At 38.2% G+C, this 20051-nt stretch overlaps 1 protein-coding gene across 3 annotated transcripts in view; it reads left to right on the top strand.

Moving 5' to 3' along the window:
- Window positions 1-20051, top strand: part of LOC128693918 (uncharacterized) — an 80068-nt gene that overhangs the window by 30961 nt on the left and 29056 nt on the right. For all 3 annotated transcript variants that reach the window (XM_053783809.2, XM_053783811.2, XM_070090842.1), the window contains exons 4-7: window positions 310-454; window positions 4934-5094; window positions 11610-11735; window positions 13499-13603. In XM_053783809.2, the coding sequence (XP_053639784.1) occupies window positions 310-454; window positions 4934-5094; window positions 11610-11735; window positions 13499-13603 (537 nt within the window). The remainder of the gene's footprint in view (window positions 1-309; window positions 455-4933; window positions 5095-11609; window positions 11736-13498; window positions 13604-20051) is intronic.

The raw sequence follows: 20051 nt of genomic DNA, 5'->3' as shown, positions 1-20051 counted from the left end.
TATGTAATATTGACTTTTATCATTCATTAGATTTCATCTGCCGAAGCTAGTTTGCACATCATTTTGCACATGAATTTATCCCTCAGTTTTGGGAAACACAGTCTCAACATCGTCAGACTTCCTTTAGTTTATCCTGACTTTATGATTAGGATACAGACAAAATTGCATATACAATTTAGATAGAATTGTGTTGTATTTTTTTCCATTTGTTGAGTTTAAAAATTGCAAGTCATTATGACTGTATAGTATTTGTTACTCAGACTGTGAATAGTGCAAATTTATCACTAAATTTTATTTTATCTTGCACAGGTTTCTTACTAAGTAGCTGGTGGTTTACTGCTTACGATATCGTGAGTGATTACACCAAGACAACGGTAATCGATGGTTCTCTTAGTATTTTTTTTTCATTATTATGGGGAGCACTGGCTGTATATGCAAACAATCTGGCTTACAGGTGGGTGGAAATTTGGCATTGTTTATGAAGTCATTTGGTCTATTATATAGTTAGCTGTAAGTCGTTACCTTGAAATACAGTATACATGGCTAGCTTTATAGCTAGAAGTATTTTATATAAGAAATCACCACATGTCGATGAGTTGCCCTCACCCATCACTGTAAACTACTGTGAGAGAAATGCCATGTACTCTTTCCCTTTGATGACGATTTTCTTTATTACAGTAAATCTAGTTTAAACCTTACCTTTAGATTTTCACCTTTTGAAATAGTAACTTGGTCTCCACCCTTCCCAGCTTTCAGCTTATTTATGCTAATGTCCCTCAGTGACTTAAACATGATACATTTTTTACATGTTATGCAATTTGCTGTTGTATCCTCTAAATAAAGAATGATTTTACTATTTTATTACTGATTCCAAATATTAAATGTGTTTTAATATCATTGAAAGCAATATCTCCAACAGCATTAAAAATTCAGTGATAAAACTCTATTTGGCAAGATGGTGATGGAGGGAGTGTTGGTGAATGTATTCACTGTCATCCTTCACTAGCAGTGTACAATTACATGGAGCTTTAATGCCCCTTGTGTAGTCATTAGTCATTTTTTACTAGGTCCCTGGACACACTGATGTTCAGGGCAATAAACATGGAGGCTCAGCTTGATTCTCTGTGGCCAACTAATCTCCCAGAGAGGGGTCCCTTTCTTGGATTATTTTACAGCACTCTCTCAACAACTCTGAAGTCACTGGTAACAACACTTCTCCAACTCAGAGCACAACAAATTTTTTTTAATATGATCACAAATGGGTTCCTAACTATCTTTCTTCCATTGCTGTTGGCATTGGGGAACAAAGCTTGCATAACTAGGAATGGGACATACATGGATAGCACAGAGAGAGATGACCAGCACCTCATTGTGAGAACTATCAGGCCAAGCTTTTGATTCATCATACATTAATAGACTGTCTTATATATCAAAGAGGATACCATAGTCACATTTAACACCTGCAGCACCCTAATTTGTTAACTCTGACCTCCCCGGAAGTCCTGCCTTCAATACTAACTTGCTCTTTGGCATTTTAGCAAACTACATCTATTGCACCAACTTCGACATTAATTTTGCACCCACACTAACCCCCAACTCTACTAACCCTTACACATCACCACTTCAGAGCACTGTATCACCCATACAGGTTTAGCATTTATTTTATATAATAAAAATAATAAGCTTTTGTGAGTGCATTAGTCAGGAGCGAGTGGAGGCAAGTGGTTTTATGACTTTACATGCTGTGTTAGTGTGAGCATGATAACATTTATGAAGGATACTGGGAAACTGGTTAGCTAGACTTGAGTCCTGGAGGTGAAATTTCAGTGCCTTCACTCTGAAGGATAAGATGAGAATGTTGTAGTTCAGAGAGCCATCTGTGCAGTGATGTCAACATGCTTCTGTTAAGACAGTGAGTGAATGGTTGACAATGAAAGTGTTTCTTTTTAGGCAGGATCACCCTGCCTCGGTGGGAGATGGCTCGTGTGTTAGAAAGTAATTATTCTATAATGTAATAATAATAGTTCACATTGACATTTGTGTCTACTTTGTTTCCATAGGAAAAACACTTTTTATTGCTGCCTTTTTCATAGATGAACAGTAATGGTTATATAAACAAATAGGTTAAAGGAAAATCTTATGCACTGCAAAACATTTCATTACTGGCATGTCCAATGCATATAGCTAGTAACACCATCTTTCTTTAGTAATACATTCCCTTCTTTTTTTTCTAAAACTGAAAAAGAACCTCTTTTCAAGCTACCATTTTAACCAAGGTGAGTGATTTTTATAATTTCTCTAACATATTTGACCTGTTTTGTATGATAACTATACTTGATCTCATAACTACCAGGTGTGTGTACTGTAGTTTGCAAATTATAATGTGAATAGTTTTGTTGCGGTGGGGGGGATGCCTCTTGGCGACGTGTCAGCACGATGGTTAGGGTTTCTAAATTAAACTGTATTGTACTGGGATGTAATTTTTTAATGGAAATTTGGTTATTACATCAGGTTTTAGCTGTCCTTGTTTTGATAGGTAAAGTTTGGGTTATTAGTTAATGCTGTTTCTAGAGTTTTCATTTTATAAGCATTTCCATTTTGTTGGCAATAACCACCTTCCCAGTTGACAATGCGAATTCGGGATTTGATATGCAGGAAGACTGCAGAATTTTCTTGTGTGTACCTAACCAATCATTTGTTGTCTGTTATCCTGACAGAAAACAAGTGATTGGTTAGTTCCTAAATTCCACATAGTCTCACCAGTTTACACAAATTCACAGATGTTACAGGATTTTTTTTAGTAAACGCCTAATGTTTCCATGGTGACAGGTTTCTTGTAGTTTTTTCATGAATTGTTCACAGTTTTGTTGAGATAGAAACAAGTGAGGTAGATGATGCTTCTTCTATTCATGGATGAAAGGGAATTACCAGTATAGTTGGAGATAGTTTCTTCACCTGTTTAATTGTCTTATCAGCTTTGATGAGCCCTGATTAGATAAGCAAGGTTATGTAACCTAACTTGAAGAAGAGTGGTGACTAATGAACTATTCATGCAGCACTGTAGTCTTCATGTGTAGTAGCTTACTCTTCATGGTAAGAAGTATTTGTGACTCTTCTTCTTTCAACAAACCGGCCGTGTCCCACCGAGGCAGGGTGGCCCAAAAAGAAAAAACAAAAGTTTCTCTTTTTAAATTTAGCAACTTATACAGGAGAAGGGGTTACTAGCCCCTTGCTCCCGGCATTTTAGTCGCCTCTTACAACACGCATGGCTTACGGAGGAAGAATTCTGTTCCACTTCCCCATGGAGATAAGAGGAAATAAACAAGAACAAGAACTAGAAAGAAAATAGAAGAAAACCCAGAGGGTGTGTATATAAATGTTTGTATATGTATGTGTAGTGTGACCTAAGTGTAAGTAGAAGTAGCAAGACTTACCTGAAAATCTTGCATGTTTACGAGACAGAAAAAAGGACACCAGCAATCCTACCATCATGTAAAACAATTACAGGCTTTCGTTTCACACTCACTTGGCAGGACGGTAGTACCTCCCTGGGCGGTTGCTGTTTACCAACCTACTACCAACATATTTGTGACACATTTCTTTTAATTAATATGTCTAGGAAAGGTGCAGTTTCCGATCTCTTCTTTAGTGCATAAGAATTTGCAGCCCCCATCTTTGATCAAGGAAATGCAACCATATTCAATTCAATTCAAGTTTATTCTCTATAATGGTTACAGTGTGGGGTTTACAGGTTTTGGGTACTTTGTGGTTTACATGTTATAAAATACTAATTACAGAGGGGGCCACTAGGACACCTAGCATGGCTAGGCATTTCAAGCAGACTTAGATTAATTCTTAACATTAAGTCCTTACAGATTATAGTATTAAGGCTAAGTGACTACATCATAATTTTGAGTTTAGCAATGTGAATGCTTTTGTTTTGGCACAATACAAGGTGTCTATATTTGAGTAACATAGGCAAACTTATGACTAGTTAGGATTTATTATTTTAAGATTAAGATTAGTATTTCTGGGTTTATAGTCAGTGGATGAGTGAGCGTAATTTTGAACCACCAGGTGGTTATTATGTAGTTAGTTGTCGGGGTGGATCAGGGAGATAAGATGTTTTCTAACTGTAGTTTTGAAAGTGATGAATGTGTCTGCAGTTCTAGAGTTTTCAGGTAGGGTGTTCCAGATTTTAGGGAACAATTCTCAAAGTTAGGACTCTCAGATTGGTTTATGTAACCAAGGCTTGCTGAAGATAATGAGAATTACTGAAGGTTACACAGATAAATAAGTGAAGGATCCTCCATCACTTAAATTGGTAATTCCCCTCTGTCTCTCTTCTATCACAATAAAATTAGCCACTGTTTCTCCAAAAAACGTCAGGAAACCTTTTAACAATAAAACAGTAGGTGTTGAAAAAGCACATCTTAGCACCACGTTAATTAGAAAGTGCCGGGTCATAGTAATAACAGGTCTCCAAGAGGCTTTTCACTATGCTGAGACTCGTCTTATAATTTAGGTTGAGCTCCACCCTTTTTATATGGACCGCTGCTGTATAGCCCTTGTGGCTTAGCGCTTCTTTTTGATTATAATAATATATGGACCGCTAAGCACAGATGCTCACCTCACCTCCCATCCAGTCACTATATAACATGCCTTTTTACTCACTCTGTATTTTGTTGAGAAGACCCTCAGACTGAGGTCAAAGCATCCAGAGCAACTTTTTTTTTCTGTTGATGTCTATTTTTTCATTTTCTTGTAATGTGGGTTGATTCCTGTTATTGACAGGTGCAGTGTATATTCATGACACTTAGAAGCTTCACCACTACACTCTATACTCATCTAAATTACATCCTTATTTGTATTTATTATTGTTGACTTATTTAATTAAGGTGATTTTCAGATATATATTGTTTATTTATTACAGATTGTTCAGTCACAAAAAATTCTTGGACATGTTGCGGCTTCACTCCAAAACAATATTAAAAATGAATGCATCATTTGTGCTGTTTACACTCATGCTCCTCCTTGCCATTTGTAATGATCTCAATGCCTTTGTAAACTACAAAGACGAAACTTGCCAAAGAGGTCAGTAACTTTGTGTAATGCAGTTTGTCACTTATTTATAATTGAGATCCTTATTTATGTTGGTGCTGATATCTAGAGTCTCCACAAAAAAAATCATTGGATTGAAATGCAAATAAAATGTTTGCCACTAATCAAGAACCAAGTAGAAAAGAATAAAAACATAATTAAAGTATAAGTCAGATGACCTGATACTACATTTGTATTTTCTAAATTCTGTGGTAAAGCTCGTAAATTTTTTTTGTGTATTTTATGGATCCTTTTCCAAGCTTTCTTTTTGTGGTAGTCAATTTAGTTATTTTTTGCAGAGACTATATGATTGGTATTAATGTTGACACATTCAGTCTGCATGTAAAATTATGGCACCGACTGCAGGAAAAACCTTTGATAACAAAAAAAGGCACTGGAACGATACACAAATAACCCGCACATAAAAGAGAGGAGCTTACGACGACATTTTGGTCCGACTTGAACCATTTACAAAATCACACTGAAGCATATGGCAACAGAAAGTCAGTCTTTGGACTTTCTAGAAATCTTGGAAACAGCTCGAAGACCAATTGCAGGTGGAGTCTTGCAGTTTCAAGAGTGGCCTCATCCTTCTTTGAGTCAAACTCTGAACTGTATTCAGTGATGCTCAGATGATGGCATATTGGATGGATAAGGTATAATAATGTTAGAAGAGGACAGTGTTTTGTTCTCTACTTCATGGCTGCTTCACCTCTGGAGCATCTATGAAGCATATAACAAAACACTGCTCTCTTTTAACATTATCAGTCACATGCACCATCATCTGAATTTTATTGAACATAGTACAAAGCTCGACCCAAAGACAGATGAGCCCACTCTTGAAGCCACTTGGCTCCACTTGCAATTGATGTGTGAAAGTCCAGATTTCAGCCATCTGTTGCCATAAGTTTCAATGATCAAAAGTTTGTCTTGAAGCTGGTATCATAACTTTCTTTGCAGACTGTATAATTGGAATCCTTATTTATATTGGTGTTCATACCTATATTGCCTGTAATGTATTTGATGTCTACCTACTCAAATCTTCAAAAGTAGAAATTATGAGATGCTGCAAAGTTACCAGAACTTTATTACCTCTATCATTAAGAGTTACAATTCCAGCTACAGAACATTCTTCACAGCTTACTTAGACACTTGGTATTTTGAATGCATGTTGACAGATAGTCATGTCACATCAGATAACTAATGGATCAGTATGAATCATAAATGTACTGAACCATTAACAAATTTTTGTCTTAAGTCCAAAATTATAGTCACAAATCAAAGCTCAAAGCATAGCTCAAAACATGGGTGAAAATTAATGGAATCATATTCCAGAAAGTCACAAATCTGGATGTTATAGACTGAGGCATACCATGTATGTAATCCAATCTTGTACTCTTAGTCATTACTGCTTCTTATGATTTTAGGTATTTTTGTGTTCCTCATGATATTCCATTTCTTTCTTGGCTCATTAGTAAAGTATTTTTTTATTAAATTTATTATTTAAAGTATTGTTACCTAATTTATTTTTCAACTCTAGCCAGGGAGGTGACAGAATTTTTATACGTTTTGGTCTTAGGGGTGTCTGGTTGGATAGGGGCTAGGGGAGTTATTTTGAAGTATTATTATTATTATTATTATTATTATTATTATTTTTATTTTTTTTTCAACAAGTCGGCCGTCTCCCACTGAGGCAGGGTGACCCAAAAAAGAAAGAAAATCCCCAAAAAGAAAATACTTTCATCATCATTCAACACTTTCACCACACTCGCACATTATCACTGCTTTTGCAGAGGTGCTCAGAATACAACAGCTTAGAAGCATATACGTATAAAGATACACAACATATCCCTCCAAACTGCCAATATCCCAAACCCCTCCTTTAAAGTGCAGGCATTGTACTTCCCATTTCCAGGACTCAAGTCCGACTATATGAACATAACCGGTTTCCCTGAATCCCTTCACTAAATATTACCCTGCTCACACTCCAACAGATCGTCAGGTCCCAAGTATCATTCGCCTCCATTCACTCCTATCTAACACGCTCATGCATGCTTGCTGGAAGTCCAAGCCCCTAGCCCACAAAACCTCCTTTACCCCCTCTTTCCAACCCTTTTGAGGATGACCCCTACCCCTCTTTCCTTCCCCTATAGATTTATATGCTTTCCATGTCATTCTACTTTGATCCATTCTCTCTAAATGACCAAACCACCTCAACAACCCCTCTTCTGCCCTCTGACTAATGCTTTTATTAACTCCACACCTTCTCCTAATTTCCACACTCCGAATTTTCTGCAAAATATTTACACCACACATTGCCCTTAGATAGGACATCTCAACTGCCTCCAACCGTCTCCTCGCTGCTGCATTTATTATTATTATTATTATTATTATTATTATTATTACAGTTATACCCTGCCCTATGTCATTAATTGGTTCCAAGAGCTGTGGCATAACCCAGTTTTTTATGTAAACCATTTTTATGTAAACCAGACATAATGCCTTAAAAGTGCTTTAAAATCACAACAAACAACATAAAATTAGTTTAAATAACTTGTGAAAGAACATAACTATTGCTAAACCTTAAACAACACTAAAAAAACATTTTAGTCTTATTTTTTAAAGAATAATGAACACAATTAAAAAAATTATGATGTAGGTGACATTGCTGAGTGATGTAATGGCATTCGCTGAACTGAAATTTACTCTAGAAAAGTGGCATAAAGACAAATTTGACGTAGACCAAAATGATGTAAAGTGGGGTATGATTGTACTAGTACAGTGGACCCTCGACCAACGATGGCATCGTCTAATGTTAAATCCGACTAGTGATACATTTTAAAGCAAAAATTTTTCCTCGACTAGCGCTAAAAAACTCGACCAACACGATTCGTTTCGTTCGAGATGTGTCCACTTGTGGCCAGTGTTTACAAGCCAGCCAGCCACCGCGGTCCCATCCAAACATACAATCGGAACATTTCATATTATCACAGCGTTTTTAGTGATTGCACCTGCAAAATAAGTCACCATGGGCCCCAAGAAAGCTTCTAGTGCCAACCCTACAGCAATGAAGAAAGAGATCATTGCTAAGTATGAAAGTGGAGTGCGTGTCTCTGAGCTGGCTAGGTTGTACACAAAACCCCAATCAACCATTACTACTATTGTGGCCAAGAAAATGGCAATCAAGGAAGCTGTTCTTGCCAAAGGTGCAACTATGTTTTCGAAACTGAGATCACAAGTGATAGAAGATGTTGAGAGACTGTTATTGGTGTGGATAAATGAAAAACAGATAGCAGGAGATAGCATCTCTCAAGCGATCATATGTGAAAAGGCTAGGAAGTTGCATGACGATTTAATTAGAAAAATGCCTGCAACTAGTGGTGATGTGAGTGAATTTAAGGCCAGCAAAGGTTGGTTTGAGAGATTTAAGAATCATAGTGGCATACATAGTGTGATAAGGCATGGTGAGGCTGCCGGTTCGGACCAAACAGCAGCTGAAAAATATGTGCAGGAATTCAAGGAGTACATAGACAGTGAAGAATTGAAACCTGAACAGGTGTTTAATTATGACAATGTCATAAAGGAACGGGAGGTACAGGCCTCTATGGACAGATATGTTGTGCGACAGAGGTCCAGTGACTCTAAAGCTGGTCCTAGTGGCATTAAAAGAAGAAGGGAAGTAACCCTGGAAAAGGACTGGACACTTCAAGTCCTAATGGAAAGGGATTCCCCTTCTAAACACTAACACCATCCACACACTCCCCTCCTCCCATCCCATCAATCATTGCCAGATCTTCAGTAAAGGCAAGTGTCATGTAATTGTACATGTCTTCTTCAGTTTGTGTGTATTAAAATTAATATTTCATGTGGCAAATTTTGTTTTTTCAATACTTTTGGGTGTCTTGCACGGATTAATTTGATTTCCATTATTTCTTATGGGGAAAATTAACTCGACTAACGATAATTTCGATTAACGATGAGCTCTCAGGAATGGATTAATATCGTTGGTCGAGGGTCCACTATATTTCTATTTGGGGGCTTTGAAGAGCTAAAGCCCCCTTGGTGCCACCACAAATTGTAGCTGCACTCACTGCAACAAGGCTGATAGAGTTGTTAATATAAGAATTAAATTAAATAATATTCAATGAAATAAGAAAGAAATATTAAAATACTCTGGAAAGTTTCAAAAGGTAAAATACACTTACGAAGGTCAGAAGGAAAACGTGTGTATGATTACCAATTTTAACTTACCAGGGGATGGGATGGTATAAAATATTGACACAGTGGAAAAAAGACAAATGCAGCATAATGCAATCCTTTATTGACAGCATTTCACCACACAGTGGGCTTTTTAAAATCTCTAACTGATCTACCTAGGGAGAGAGAGGATGTGTGTATATAGAGAGTAGTTGCATGAAGAATCAGGTGATGTATTTTGAAGTTCACTTCTTGGGTAGACTAATCACAGGCTCGACAAATATATGGTTGAGAAGAGGTTGGATTTGAGAAGGGCCTACTCAATATGGACCAGTGGAACTGCTACAGTATTTTTGATATGTGGGATAATGATGAAGTTTCCTGGTAAGAGGCTTAAGCTTTGTTGAAGAAGCTTTTGTTCTGGTTGAAATTATTGGATATACTGTTGAGTGATGATTCCAAGATCCTGTGTTTCTGTGTGCCTTCCTCCTTGGCAATGAATCATGCATTTTTGTAATTAAGGGGTGTGGGAGTTTTGGTGTAGTGTATGCTGTGGTAGTTATGTACCTGGAATTCAGTGTTGGGGAGAATATTGGAGATGAGTTTGGCAATAGAGCTGGTAGGGAAGACTGTGTATCTTCTTTCATTCACTGGTATCAAATCTATGTAAGATGAAGATTTTTGTGTATGATGTCAGCACTCTCTGATGAAGTGACAATGATAGTGAAGCTCAGAAAATACTTCTTCGATGGAAGAGCATTCTTCATGGAATTCACTGCTGCAGGTACTAAAGTAATGTACAAGGAAGCTGATGATTATTCCGTGTTTAGTTTTGGTATTGTGGTGTAAGTAGAGGGGGCCCGAGACTGTTCAGCTGCCTCCCAGCATACATAAGGGGAATTACCAATAGACCCCTGGCTGTCTTCAAGCAGGCACTGGACAAGCACCTAAAGTCGGTACCTGACCAGCCGGGCTGTGGCTCGTACGTTGGATTGTGTGCAGCCAGCAGTAACAGCCTGGTTGATCAGGCTCTGATCCACCAGGAGGCTTGGTCACAGACCGGGCTGTGGGGGCGTTGACCCCCAGAACTCTCTCCAGGTAAACTCCAGGAGAAGATTGTGTTGGTTGGTCGATTGGCAGTAGACCTTGAAATGAAGGTCATGGTCAGCTTTGCAGTGAACGTCAAGGAAAGGAAGAGTGTCATCGACTTCATTGAGCATAAACTGGATTGAGGGCTCACAAGGATGAGCATTCATGGCAAACAGGACTGTGGAATAGTCTTAAAAGTTATGTTAAGTATTTCTTCAACATAATGGAGCTAGGTGAAAGGCTGCATCAGTGAGAAATGAGAATCTCGCAGCATCCCCTGGAAAATTCTCACCTCCATCATTTAGAGAAAGAATGACACCAGTGCCTGAGTACAGTGGTACCTCGAGTTTTGAACAGCTCCCAACTTAAACAATTATGTAAGTGTATTTTTGTAGGTGCTTTTGTAAGTGTATTTTTGGGGGTCTGAAGCGGACTAATCTATTTTTTATTTATTAACACATTGGCTGATTCCCACCAAGGCAGGGTGGCCTGAAAAAGAAAAACTTTCATCATCATTTACTCCATCACTGTCTTGCCAGAGGGGTGCTTTACACTACAGTTTATAAAACTGCAACATTAACACCCCTCCTTCAGAGTGCAGGCACTGTACTTCCCATCTCCAGGACTCAAGTCCGGCCTTGCGGTTTCCCTGAATCCCTTCATAAATGTTACTTTGCTCACACTCCAACAGCACATCAAATATTAAAAACCATTTGTCTCCATTCACTCCTATCAAATACGCTCACACATGCTTGCTGGAAATCCAAACCCATCACACACTAAACCTCCTTTCCCCTCTCCTTCCAACCTTTCCTAGGCCGACCCCTACCCCGCCTTCCCTCCACTACAGATTTAAACACACTCGAAGTCATTCGAGAGTGTATTGGAACAAATTTGTTCGGTATTGGCACTCAAACAGCCTTCTGGAACGAATTAAGTTCGTAACTTGAGGTACCACTGTATTTGTTTACTTTATGTGCCTTTATCTAAGGTTACTGTTGTATTAATATTCAATTTTTATGGTGGGTTAAAAGTTCTGTCTGTCTTTTTACATTCTTCTAGAAGAAGACTGAGTCTGTATTGCCCAGTTTGCCCTTTAAATTGATGTTATACAGATGTTATGGTATTTAAAACTAAGTACATTATACAGTATTTAAAAAATGCTGTTTCTAAGAGTTATTTGATGTTAAGCACTAAAAAGTTGTTTCTCTAATTTTCCTAAGTGGGTCTTCACGTATTTGTCTGCAAGACAAGGTATATCTTCCGGGTTGTGTTATCAGTGTTTGCTGTGTTATGGAACTACCTTGTGGCTTTCGTCCTTGTCTCCACCTGCCGCACACATGTTATAGGTACTGTATTTTGTGTTACGTGCTGTATTTTACTTTTATGTATTGTATTTTATATTTTCATATCTGAATTTGATATGATTGTAAGATTATTTTTTTTTATTTCAAACAGTCTTAGTTATTTGCTTGTATGTAATTATAATTAAGCCAAATAAATAAATGCACCCATAGTTATTTACCTATAATTATAATTGAGTCAACTAACTAAACAAAAATAAAACATCCTGACAATTTATTGCATCAACAGTAATATATAGTTAAGGCTATACTACACTGTAATTAAGTGTCAGTAACTATTTCTGCCATTCATTCACTAATATTTTTTATTTATAGAGTGCTCTTTAGTAAAGTACACTGGGTAAAAGGCACCCAGTGTAATTCACTGTCCAAAGTAATACCCCACCCTGGTAGGTTTGTTGATGAGACAAAAAATTATGCTGGCCTTAAAGCTCAAAGTGGGATGTCTCAGGATTCCCTAAGGCTACTGAGTGCATATTAAGTGCCTTCTAGGCATGTGTAATAGAAGGTTTCATGTCTGTGGTACCCCTGTGCCATGTGATCTTGAAGGCCGAGTTTGTTGTATATTTTTGGCTATTGATGAGTTAATATGGGCAGGGGTACATTGCAGATTACAAAATGACTGCAAAGATCATCACATTACATAAGGCCATCACATGAAGGAAATTGTCGAATCCTTTGATGTGTGTTAATGTCCAGTAGGACCTGGTTGTGTCGGTTCCTTGAGTACAGTGTTAATGACATACCCACACCAAGAACACATCCAGGGAAGCTTTGAAAAAGTCCCTGCTAATGTTAACTCTAATATTAAATTTCAGATGTCATGAAAGTTTCAATACTTCCTTAAAAGCTACCTATCTTAGTTGGCTGTGTCTAATTAAAATCTCTATTATCATTTGCCTGAATCTTTCACACAATGTGGTGCAGAGATTTTATGCAAGACAGCACTTCTTGCCACACCGCAAAATTTGTTGTTCATTTGCTTCATGCCTGTGAGACACCTTTCTCTGATGACTAGCCAGAATATTCCCAGACTTCAACCCCATTGAGAACCTTTGGGCTGTGATAGAGATCTACTATGGGAAAGATATCAGCCCACTCCCATGGCTTTAGGATGCCATCCATGAGTTGTGGGGGCATTTACTTCATGAAACTCTGAAGAATGTGTTAATCACTTCCTTGACAGTTGAAGGATGTCCTAAAGAGCAAGGGACAACCTACTGTGTGGTTGTGGTTTTAGAGGAATGCCAGTGTACTTTTAATAACATGCACTGTATAAGGATCTTGGCATGTTGGGTATTACTTTCCTTGCTCATCACTTGGATTTACTGAGGTTTAGATTAACTATACCCCATTATTTATGGATGAAAAAACTCCTTAAAGTGGGATCCATGGACTCCTCTATAAACCCCGAGTATACTAGAAAGTCTCCACTTTTTCCTTGCTACCCTAGGAAAGTGCCTCAATGTCATTGAAGGACTCTTGATGCAAGGAATTTGTTCTACCTGTCTCTTTACTTGAATTGAACCTGATAGCTCCTTGTTTCCCCAGGTGCGGTATGACCCTTATGGATTTATCTCTTCCCAGTGAATGCAATAATAATAATCTTCTTGTCACCCCTTTCTCTGTTTTTTTGATGCCTTTCTGAAGCACAATTAAGATTTTAATACTTTCCTGTTAAGAATATGAACATTCAAAATACATGTATTTCATGACATAAACCGTCATGAAAATCTTACTTTTTTCAGGGATCCGCAGGTTTATGCAAGCACTGGAACAGGATTCTCGAGTTTATGAAGCCAGGTATATGGGTTTAACACAGCAGGGACACACAGACAGACCTGTGCTAGAAGGTACTTATCAACATAGTATAATTTTAGTAGTAGTATAAACAAATTGGTTAATCATAGAATTGATGAGGGAAAAAAGGTGAGTGGTGCGTTGAGATATATGTGGAGTCAAAAAACGTTATCTATGGAGGCAAAGAAGGGAATGTATGAAAGTATAGTAGTACCAACACTCTTATATGGATGTGAAGCTTGGGTGGTAAATGCAGCAGCGAGGAGACGGTTGGAGGCAGTGGAGATGTCTTGTCTAAGGGCAATGTGTGGTGTAAATATTATGCAGAAAATTCGGAGTGTGGAAATTAGGAGAAGGTGTGGAGTTAATAAAAGCATTAGTCAGAGGGCAGAAGAGGGGTTGTTGAGGTGGTTTGGTCATTTAGAGAGAATGGATCAAAGTAGAATGACATGGAAAGCATATAAATCTATAGGGGAAGGAAAGAGGGGTAGGGGTTGTCCTCGAAAGGGTTGGAAAGAGGGGGTAAAGGAGGTTTTGTGGGCGAGGGGCTTGGACTTCCAGCAAGCGTGCATGAGCGTGTTAGATAGGAGTGAATGGAGACAAATGATACTTGGGACCTGACGATCTGTTGGAGTGTGAGCAGGGTAATATTTAGTGAAGGGATTCAGGGAAACCGGTTATTTTCATATAGTTGGACTTGAGTCCTGGAAATGGGAAGTACAATGCCTGCACTTTAAAGGAGGGGTTTGGGATATTGGCAGTTTGGAGGGATATGTTGTGTATCTTTATATGTATATGCTTCTAAACTGTTGTATTCTGAGCACCTCTGCAAAAGCAATGATAATGTGTGAGTGTGGTGAAAGTGTTGAATGATGATGAAAGCATTTTCTTTTTGGGGATTTTCTTTCTTTTTTGGGTCACCCTGCCTTGGTGGGAGACGACCGACTTGTTGAAAAAAAAAAAAAAAATACATGTACTTATAATGGCTCTGAAACAGACCTGTTTGTTACTACAAAAATTCTGCATAAACCTTTGACATTCACAGACTTTTCATTATCAGTTCTGATGAATTGTATTTAAATATTTGTAACCTACTTTGCCATTCATGATCAAGAATCCCCAAAAGACCTTCATAATATACTGTTCAACCCTAGAATTTGGAGAATTCAATTACTGTATCTAACTTTTACTAATGAGCAAACTACAAATAGGTTTGATTATTCACATTTTATTGTTTTGTGTTGGCCATACTTTGAGCTTCAGCACATGACTTTTAAATGGAAACTAACCATAAGACTTCATTCACAATGTGCGTAATAGCCTTCCTAGGCCCATATCTTTTCTTTCCGGTAATTCTTATGAATGTCATAATTACCCAGATTAGAGTGATATTTAACCCCTTCGGTGTCAGTCCTGTACTGTTTCGGCTTTGAAACCAGTTTGTCTTGTATTACTATGCCAAAATTTTAGCAGCTTCAAATCTTGTGGGAAAAAGCTGGTAGGCCTACATATGAGAGAATGGGGTCTGTGTGCTCAGTGTGTGCAGTATAAAAAAAATCCTGCAGCAAGCAATGCATAATGAGAAAAAACTGCAACTGTGTTTTTGGTTTAAAACAGCGACTTTGCAGTGTATTTTCGTATGGTATTTATGGTTGTATTCTCGTTTTTCTTGGTCTCATTTGATAGAATGGAAGATGTACTACAGAAATAGAGGTGATTTTTGAATGGTTCTATGACTAAAAGTAGCTTGAAATTGACCTCAAAGTAGCAGAAATGTTTGATTTTTGACAATGTTCAGGCATAAACAAATCACAGTCATGCATCCATTACACATCAACTGGTGGGTCTGATATGCATTCATCAATGTGCTGATATTATTTATACAATTATTACAATTATGCAGTAATCTGAATAGCAGTAAATCATCTATTTTTTGTGTGAATAAAAATTCAAAATGAAAAGCAAGTATAATATAAGAGGGACCTGGAGACATGAGCAATGAACAGAGAAAATGTTATTTTAGTGCCAGGAATGTCTGCATTGTTTATTCTTTACCTTATTTTGAAATTGGCCTCTCTTGAATTTTGTATAAAATTGGCCAAATTAGTAAATTCTGATCACTTTTTTGTGTAGCTGAAATAGGTAAATGGGCAGTTTCTTGTACTCAGTCAGTAGAATAAAAAGAGTTCTAGCGAAATAACTGTGAGATTTCTCGAGTGGAAGAAAGCAATTGGCTCAAAGTAGGGCTCAAAGTGGGTGAAATCGCCAGTGTGTAAATATCGCCAAGACCGCTAACTTTGCGAGAGCATAATTCTGTAAGTTTTCCACCAAATTTCAAACTTTTGGTGTCATTATCTTCGGAAAAAGATTCTCTATTTTTTTTTGTTTATATGTGTGTGTGAAAATTCTTCGACACTATGAGCAAGTTTCAAGTTTGCGAGCAGGGGGTCTCAATACTTGAAGGGTTAAAGAGATGGCCTCTGAAACACAAAATGCATTCAAATGTGAATTTTTTTTATTATACATATACAGGTCTCCCTCAACATTCATGTTTTCAACTTTCGCGGGCTTCACACATTCACGAATTCCCAACCGCCAAATTCCCAGCCGCCAAATCATATTTAAGTTTCCCGCCACCTGCGAGTCCCTACTACCCTCCCTCCAACCCCACAACTGGCAGCCAGCCCTCCCACCAGTGTGGTGAGTGTTTTGTTTGTTCATTATTTGCTGTTAAACTACAGTATAAATAATGTAAACCCATTCATGACTGCATATTGGAATGGCTATTCAGACAGGTATTGGACGGTGACATCATGTGTTTACTCTTGAGCACAGCAAAGAATCAAACATTTCTGCTACTAATAATAACAATAGTAATAATAATAATAATAATAATAATAATAATAAATATGATAGAATTGAAGAAGGAAATTGTACAAAAATACGAGGGAGTGGTTGAGGCATCGTCAGTGTGGCTTTCTTTAAGCTGGAGTGAGCATTAGTCACCGTGCTCTTCCAAACATTTCACAATAATTCACTGTGTTTGGTGCTTGTAGATTGAGTGCGACTGGAGTGGTAGAGGCAGTGGTAGAGGCAGCAGTTGAGGCAGCAGTTGAGGAAGTGGATGAGGCAGTGGGTGAGGCAGTGGGTGAGGCAGTGGGTGAGGCAGTGGGTGAGGCAGTGGGTGAGGCAGTGGGTGAGGCAGTGGTTGAGGCAGCAGTTGAGGCAGTGGGTGAGGCAGCAGTTGAGGCAGTGGTATTTAATAACATACATGTTATTAATAATAATACATGTTTTTAATATTAATAATACATGTTATTAATAATATGTACTATTATTATTTATAACATATATGTTATTAAATACCACTGCCTCAACTGCTCCCTCTACCATTGCCTCAACCGCTGCCTAAACCGCTGCCTCACCCACTGCCTCACCCACTGCCTCACCCACTGCCTCACCCACTGCCTCTACCACTGCCTCTACCACTCCAATCGCACTCAATCTACAAGAACCAAACATAATGAATTATTGTGAAATGTTTGGAAGAGCACGGAGACTAATACTCACTCCAGCATAAACAAAGTCACACTTGACGATGCCTCAACCACTCCCTCGTATTTTTGTGCAATTTCCTTCTTCATTTCTATCGTATTTATTATTGTGTTGAATGATGATGAAAGTATTTTCTTTTTGGGGATTTTCTTTCTTTTTTGGGTCACCCTGCCTCGGTGGGAGACGGCCGACTTGTTGAAAAAAAAAAAAAAATTATTATTATTATTATTATTATTATTATTATTACTATTGTAATAATAATAATGTTTGATTCTTTGCTGTGCTCAAGAGTAAACACACGATGTCACCGTCCGATACCTGTCCGAATAGCCATTCCAACATGCAGTCATGTTTACATTATTTATACAGTCAGGTTTACATTGTTTATACTGTAGTTTAATAGCAAATAATGAACAAACAAAACACTAACCACACTGGTGGGAGGGCTGGCTGCCAGTTGAGCGGGTCGGAGGGAGGGTAGTAGGGACTCGCAGTGGTTGAGGAAGTGGTGGAGGCAGTGGTATTTAACCCTTAAACGGTCCAAACGTATATATACGTTTTTTCAACATCTGAAAGTATGTAAAAAAATGTAGATCTTTTTTGTTTTACATTTGAAAACATGTAAAAAAACTTTTATCTACATTTTTTTTTTTTGTTATATTTGAAAATACAGTGGACCCCCGGTTAACGATATTTTTTCACTCCAGAAGTATGTTCAGGTGCCAGTACTGACCGAATTTGTTCCCATAAGAAATATTGTGAAGTAGATTAGTCCATTTCAGACCCCCAAACAAACACGTACAAACGCACTTACATAAATACACTTACATAATTGGTCGCATTCGGAGGTAATCGTTATGCGGGGGTCCACTGTATGTAAAAAAAAGTAGATCTACTTTTGTAGCACTACGAATTTGAACATCGATCTGTTTGGACCGTTTAAGGGTTAATAACATACTTGTATGTTATGTATGTATTTAATACAATTTATGACGTTTTCATGTACAGTGGACCCCCGCTTAACGATCACCTCCAAATGCGACCAATTATGTAAGTGTATTTATGTAAGTGCGTTTGTACGTGTATGTTTGGGGGTCTGAAATGGACTAATCTACTTCACAATATTCCTTATGGGAAAAAATTCGGTCGGTACTGGCACCTGAACATACTACTGGAATGACAAAAGTTCGTTAACCGGGGGTCCACTGTATTTCATGATTCTTCATGGTTCAACAAGTTAAGGAAGTAGTATTGTATTATATTTCCCTACAATATATTGGGGCACCAAACATTCGTGATTTTTCAACATTCGCGAGGCTCTTGATCCCCTAACCCTCGCAAATGTTGAGGGAGACCTGTACAGTGGAACCTCGACTTAAGAGTGTCCCAACATGCAAGTTTTTTGAGATACGAGACGTTGCTTGGTCGATTTTTTGCTCTGAGTTATGAGCCAACATCTGAGTTACGAGAGAGCTTCCCCTACACTTACCCCTGAGCCCACAACCCGCACACCTTGCTTGTTTATCTATGATTTCATGCTTTAATTCCATGGACATCATCCTCTTTTTCTTCTCAGCACTGTCCTTTGCATTTACTTTCTTAGGACCCATGGTTAGAAAAAAGAAATTGGGCAAAATAACTGCACAATATGCAAGCAAAACACGAGAGAAATGCTTCCACGGCGTGGTAAACAGTGCATTGAGTTGGCGGTGTTCTGAAGCTCCTCATTATTATTATTATTATTATTATTATTATTATTATTATTACTATTGATATTAATTTAGGGAACTGGAACACAGATTCAATTCCCTAGATCAAGAGTCCCTCACCAGCGTCAAGGTTCCTTGACACTGGTGAGGGGCTTTTGATATAGGGAATTGGATCTGTGCTCCAATTCCCTAAATTAATAATATTACAGTGGACCCCCGGATTACGTCGTCATCAGAATTTGTAATATTTGGAATAAGTAACGTTTTCTTGTCAAAATATTGGCTTGGTGATCGTCATTGAACTCGGCATTAGTCATTCGTCCCGAACGTGTCCGCGCGACCCAAGTGGTCTGACACACCATTTACAGCCAGTGTGCCATTGTTTATCAGGCAGTGAAGATGATCCCATGCATTCATACAATATATTTTGTATTTTTCCATTTTTTTTGGTGCTTGCAACTGCTAAATAAGCCACCTTGGGCCCAAAGAAAGTTCCTAGTGCCAGCCAGCCCTTTGGTAAAGGGCTGAGAGAGAGAGAGAGAGAGAGAGAGAGGGGAATGTGCCTTTTTTCAGTGATTCTGCAATATGTACGATACTAAAGCAGCAGGAGTCGATAAAGGCTGTATCACCAGCCAGTGATAAAGTGTAGCATTAACAGTGTAGCAAGTAAGTTAAGTGCTTAATCGATAGAAAAAGGACAGCACGAAACTGACTCCTCCATTGTTGTTGGAGGTATATAGGGCTACTGACTCACTGCTGCCTAAGCTGCCCCTTCCTTCCGCCTTCACCACCACTATGTAAGGTATGTAAGGGTTATCTTTCAGTGACCCTTGTACACCCAGCAACAAACAACACACCACCACTCGTGACATTCTTAATGCCATATTTTATTCATACTAGAGTATATATCATGTTTCTATGTTAATAATATTGCTTATTATATCATATTAGATGAATTGTGCTAGATAAATAAGCTGTAGAGCTGATATTAGTGTCATATTGAAGGACTATCTTGTCCTATCTCCCAACACAATTCCTAACATATGCCAGAAACAGACCTCTCTGGAACACTTGTTTTATAAGCGACAGGGGTTCAGTGACTCTCAAACTGGTCCTAGTAGCATTAAAAAAAAAGGGGGAAGTAACCCAGGATAAGGACTTGGTACCTGAAGTCTTTATGGAAGGGGATTTCGCTTCCAAACAGTTATAAACTCCTCCATCCTCTACCCTCCTCCCA

Source organism: Cherax quadricarinatus, chromosome 33 (genome assembly GCF_038502225.1).
Source record: "Cherax quadricarinatus isolate ZL_2023a chromosome 33, ASM3850222v1, whole genome shotgun sequence".
Lineage (NCBI taxonomy): Eukaryota > Metazoa > Arthropoda > Malacostraca > Decapoda > Parastacidae > Cherax > Cherax quadricarinatus.
The sequence above is the reverse complement of the archived record's forward strand: the minus strand, read 5'-3'. Positions and strand labels throughout refer to the sequence as shown.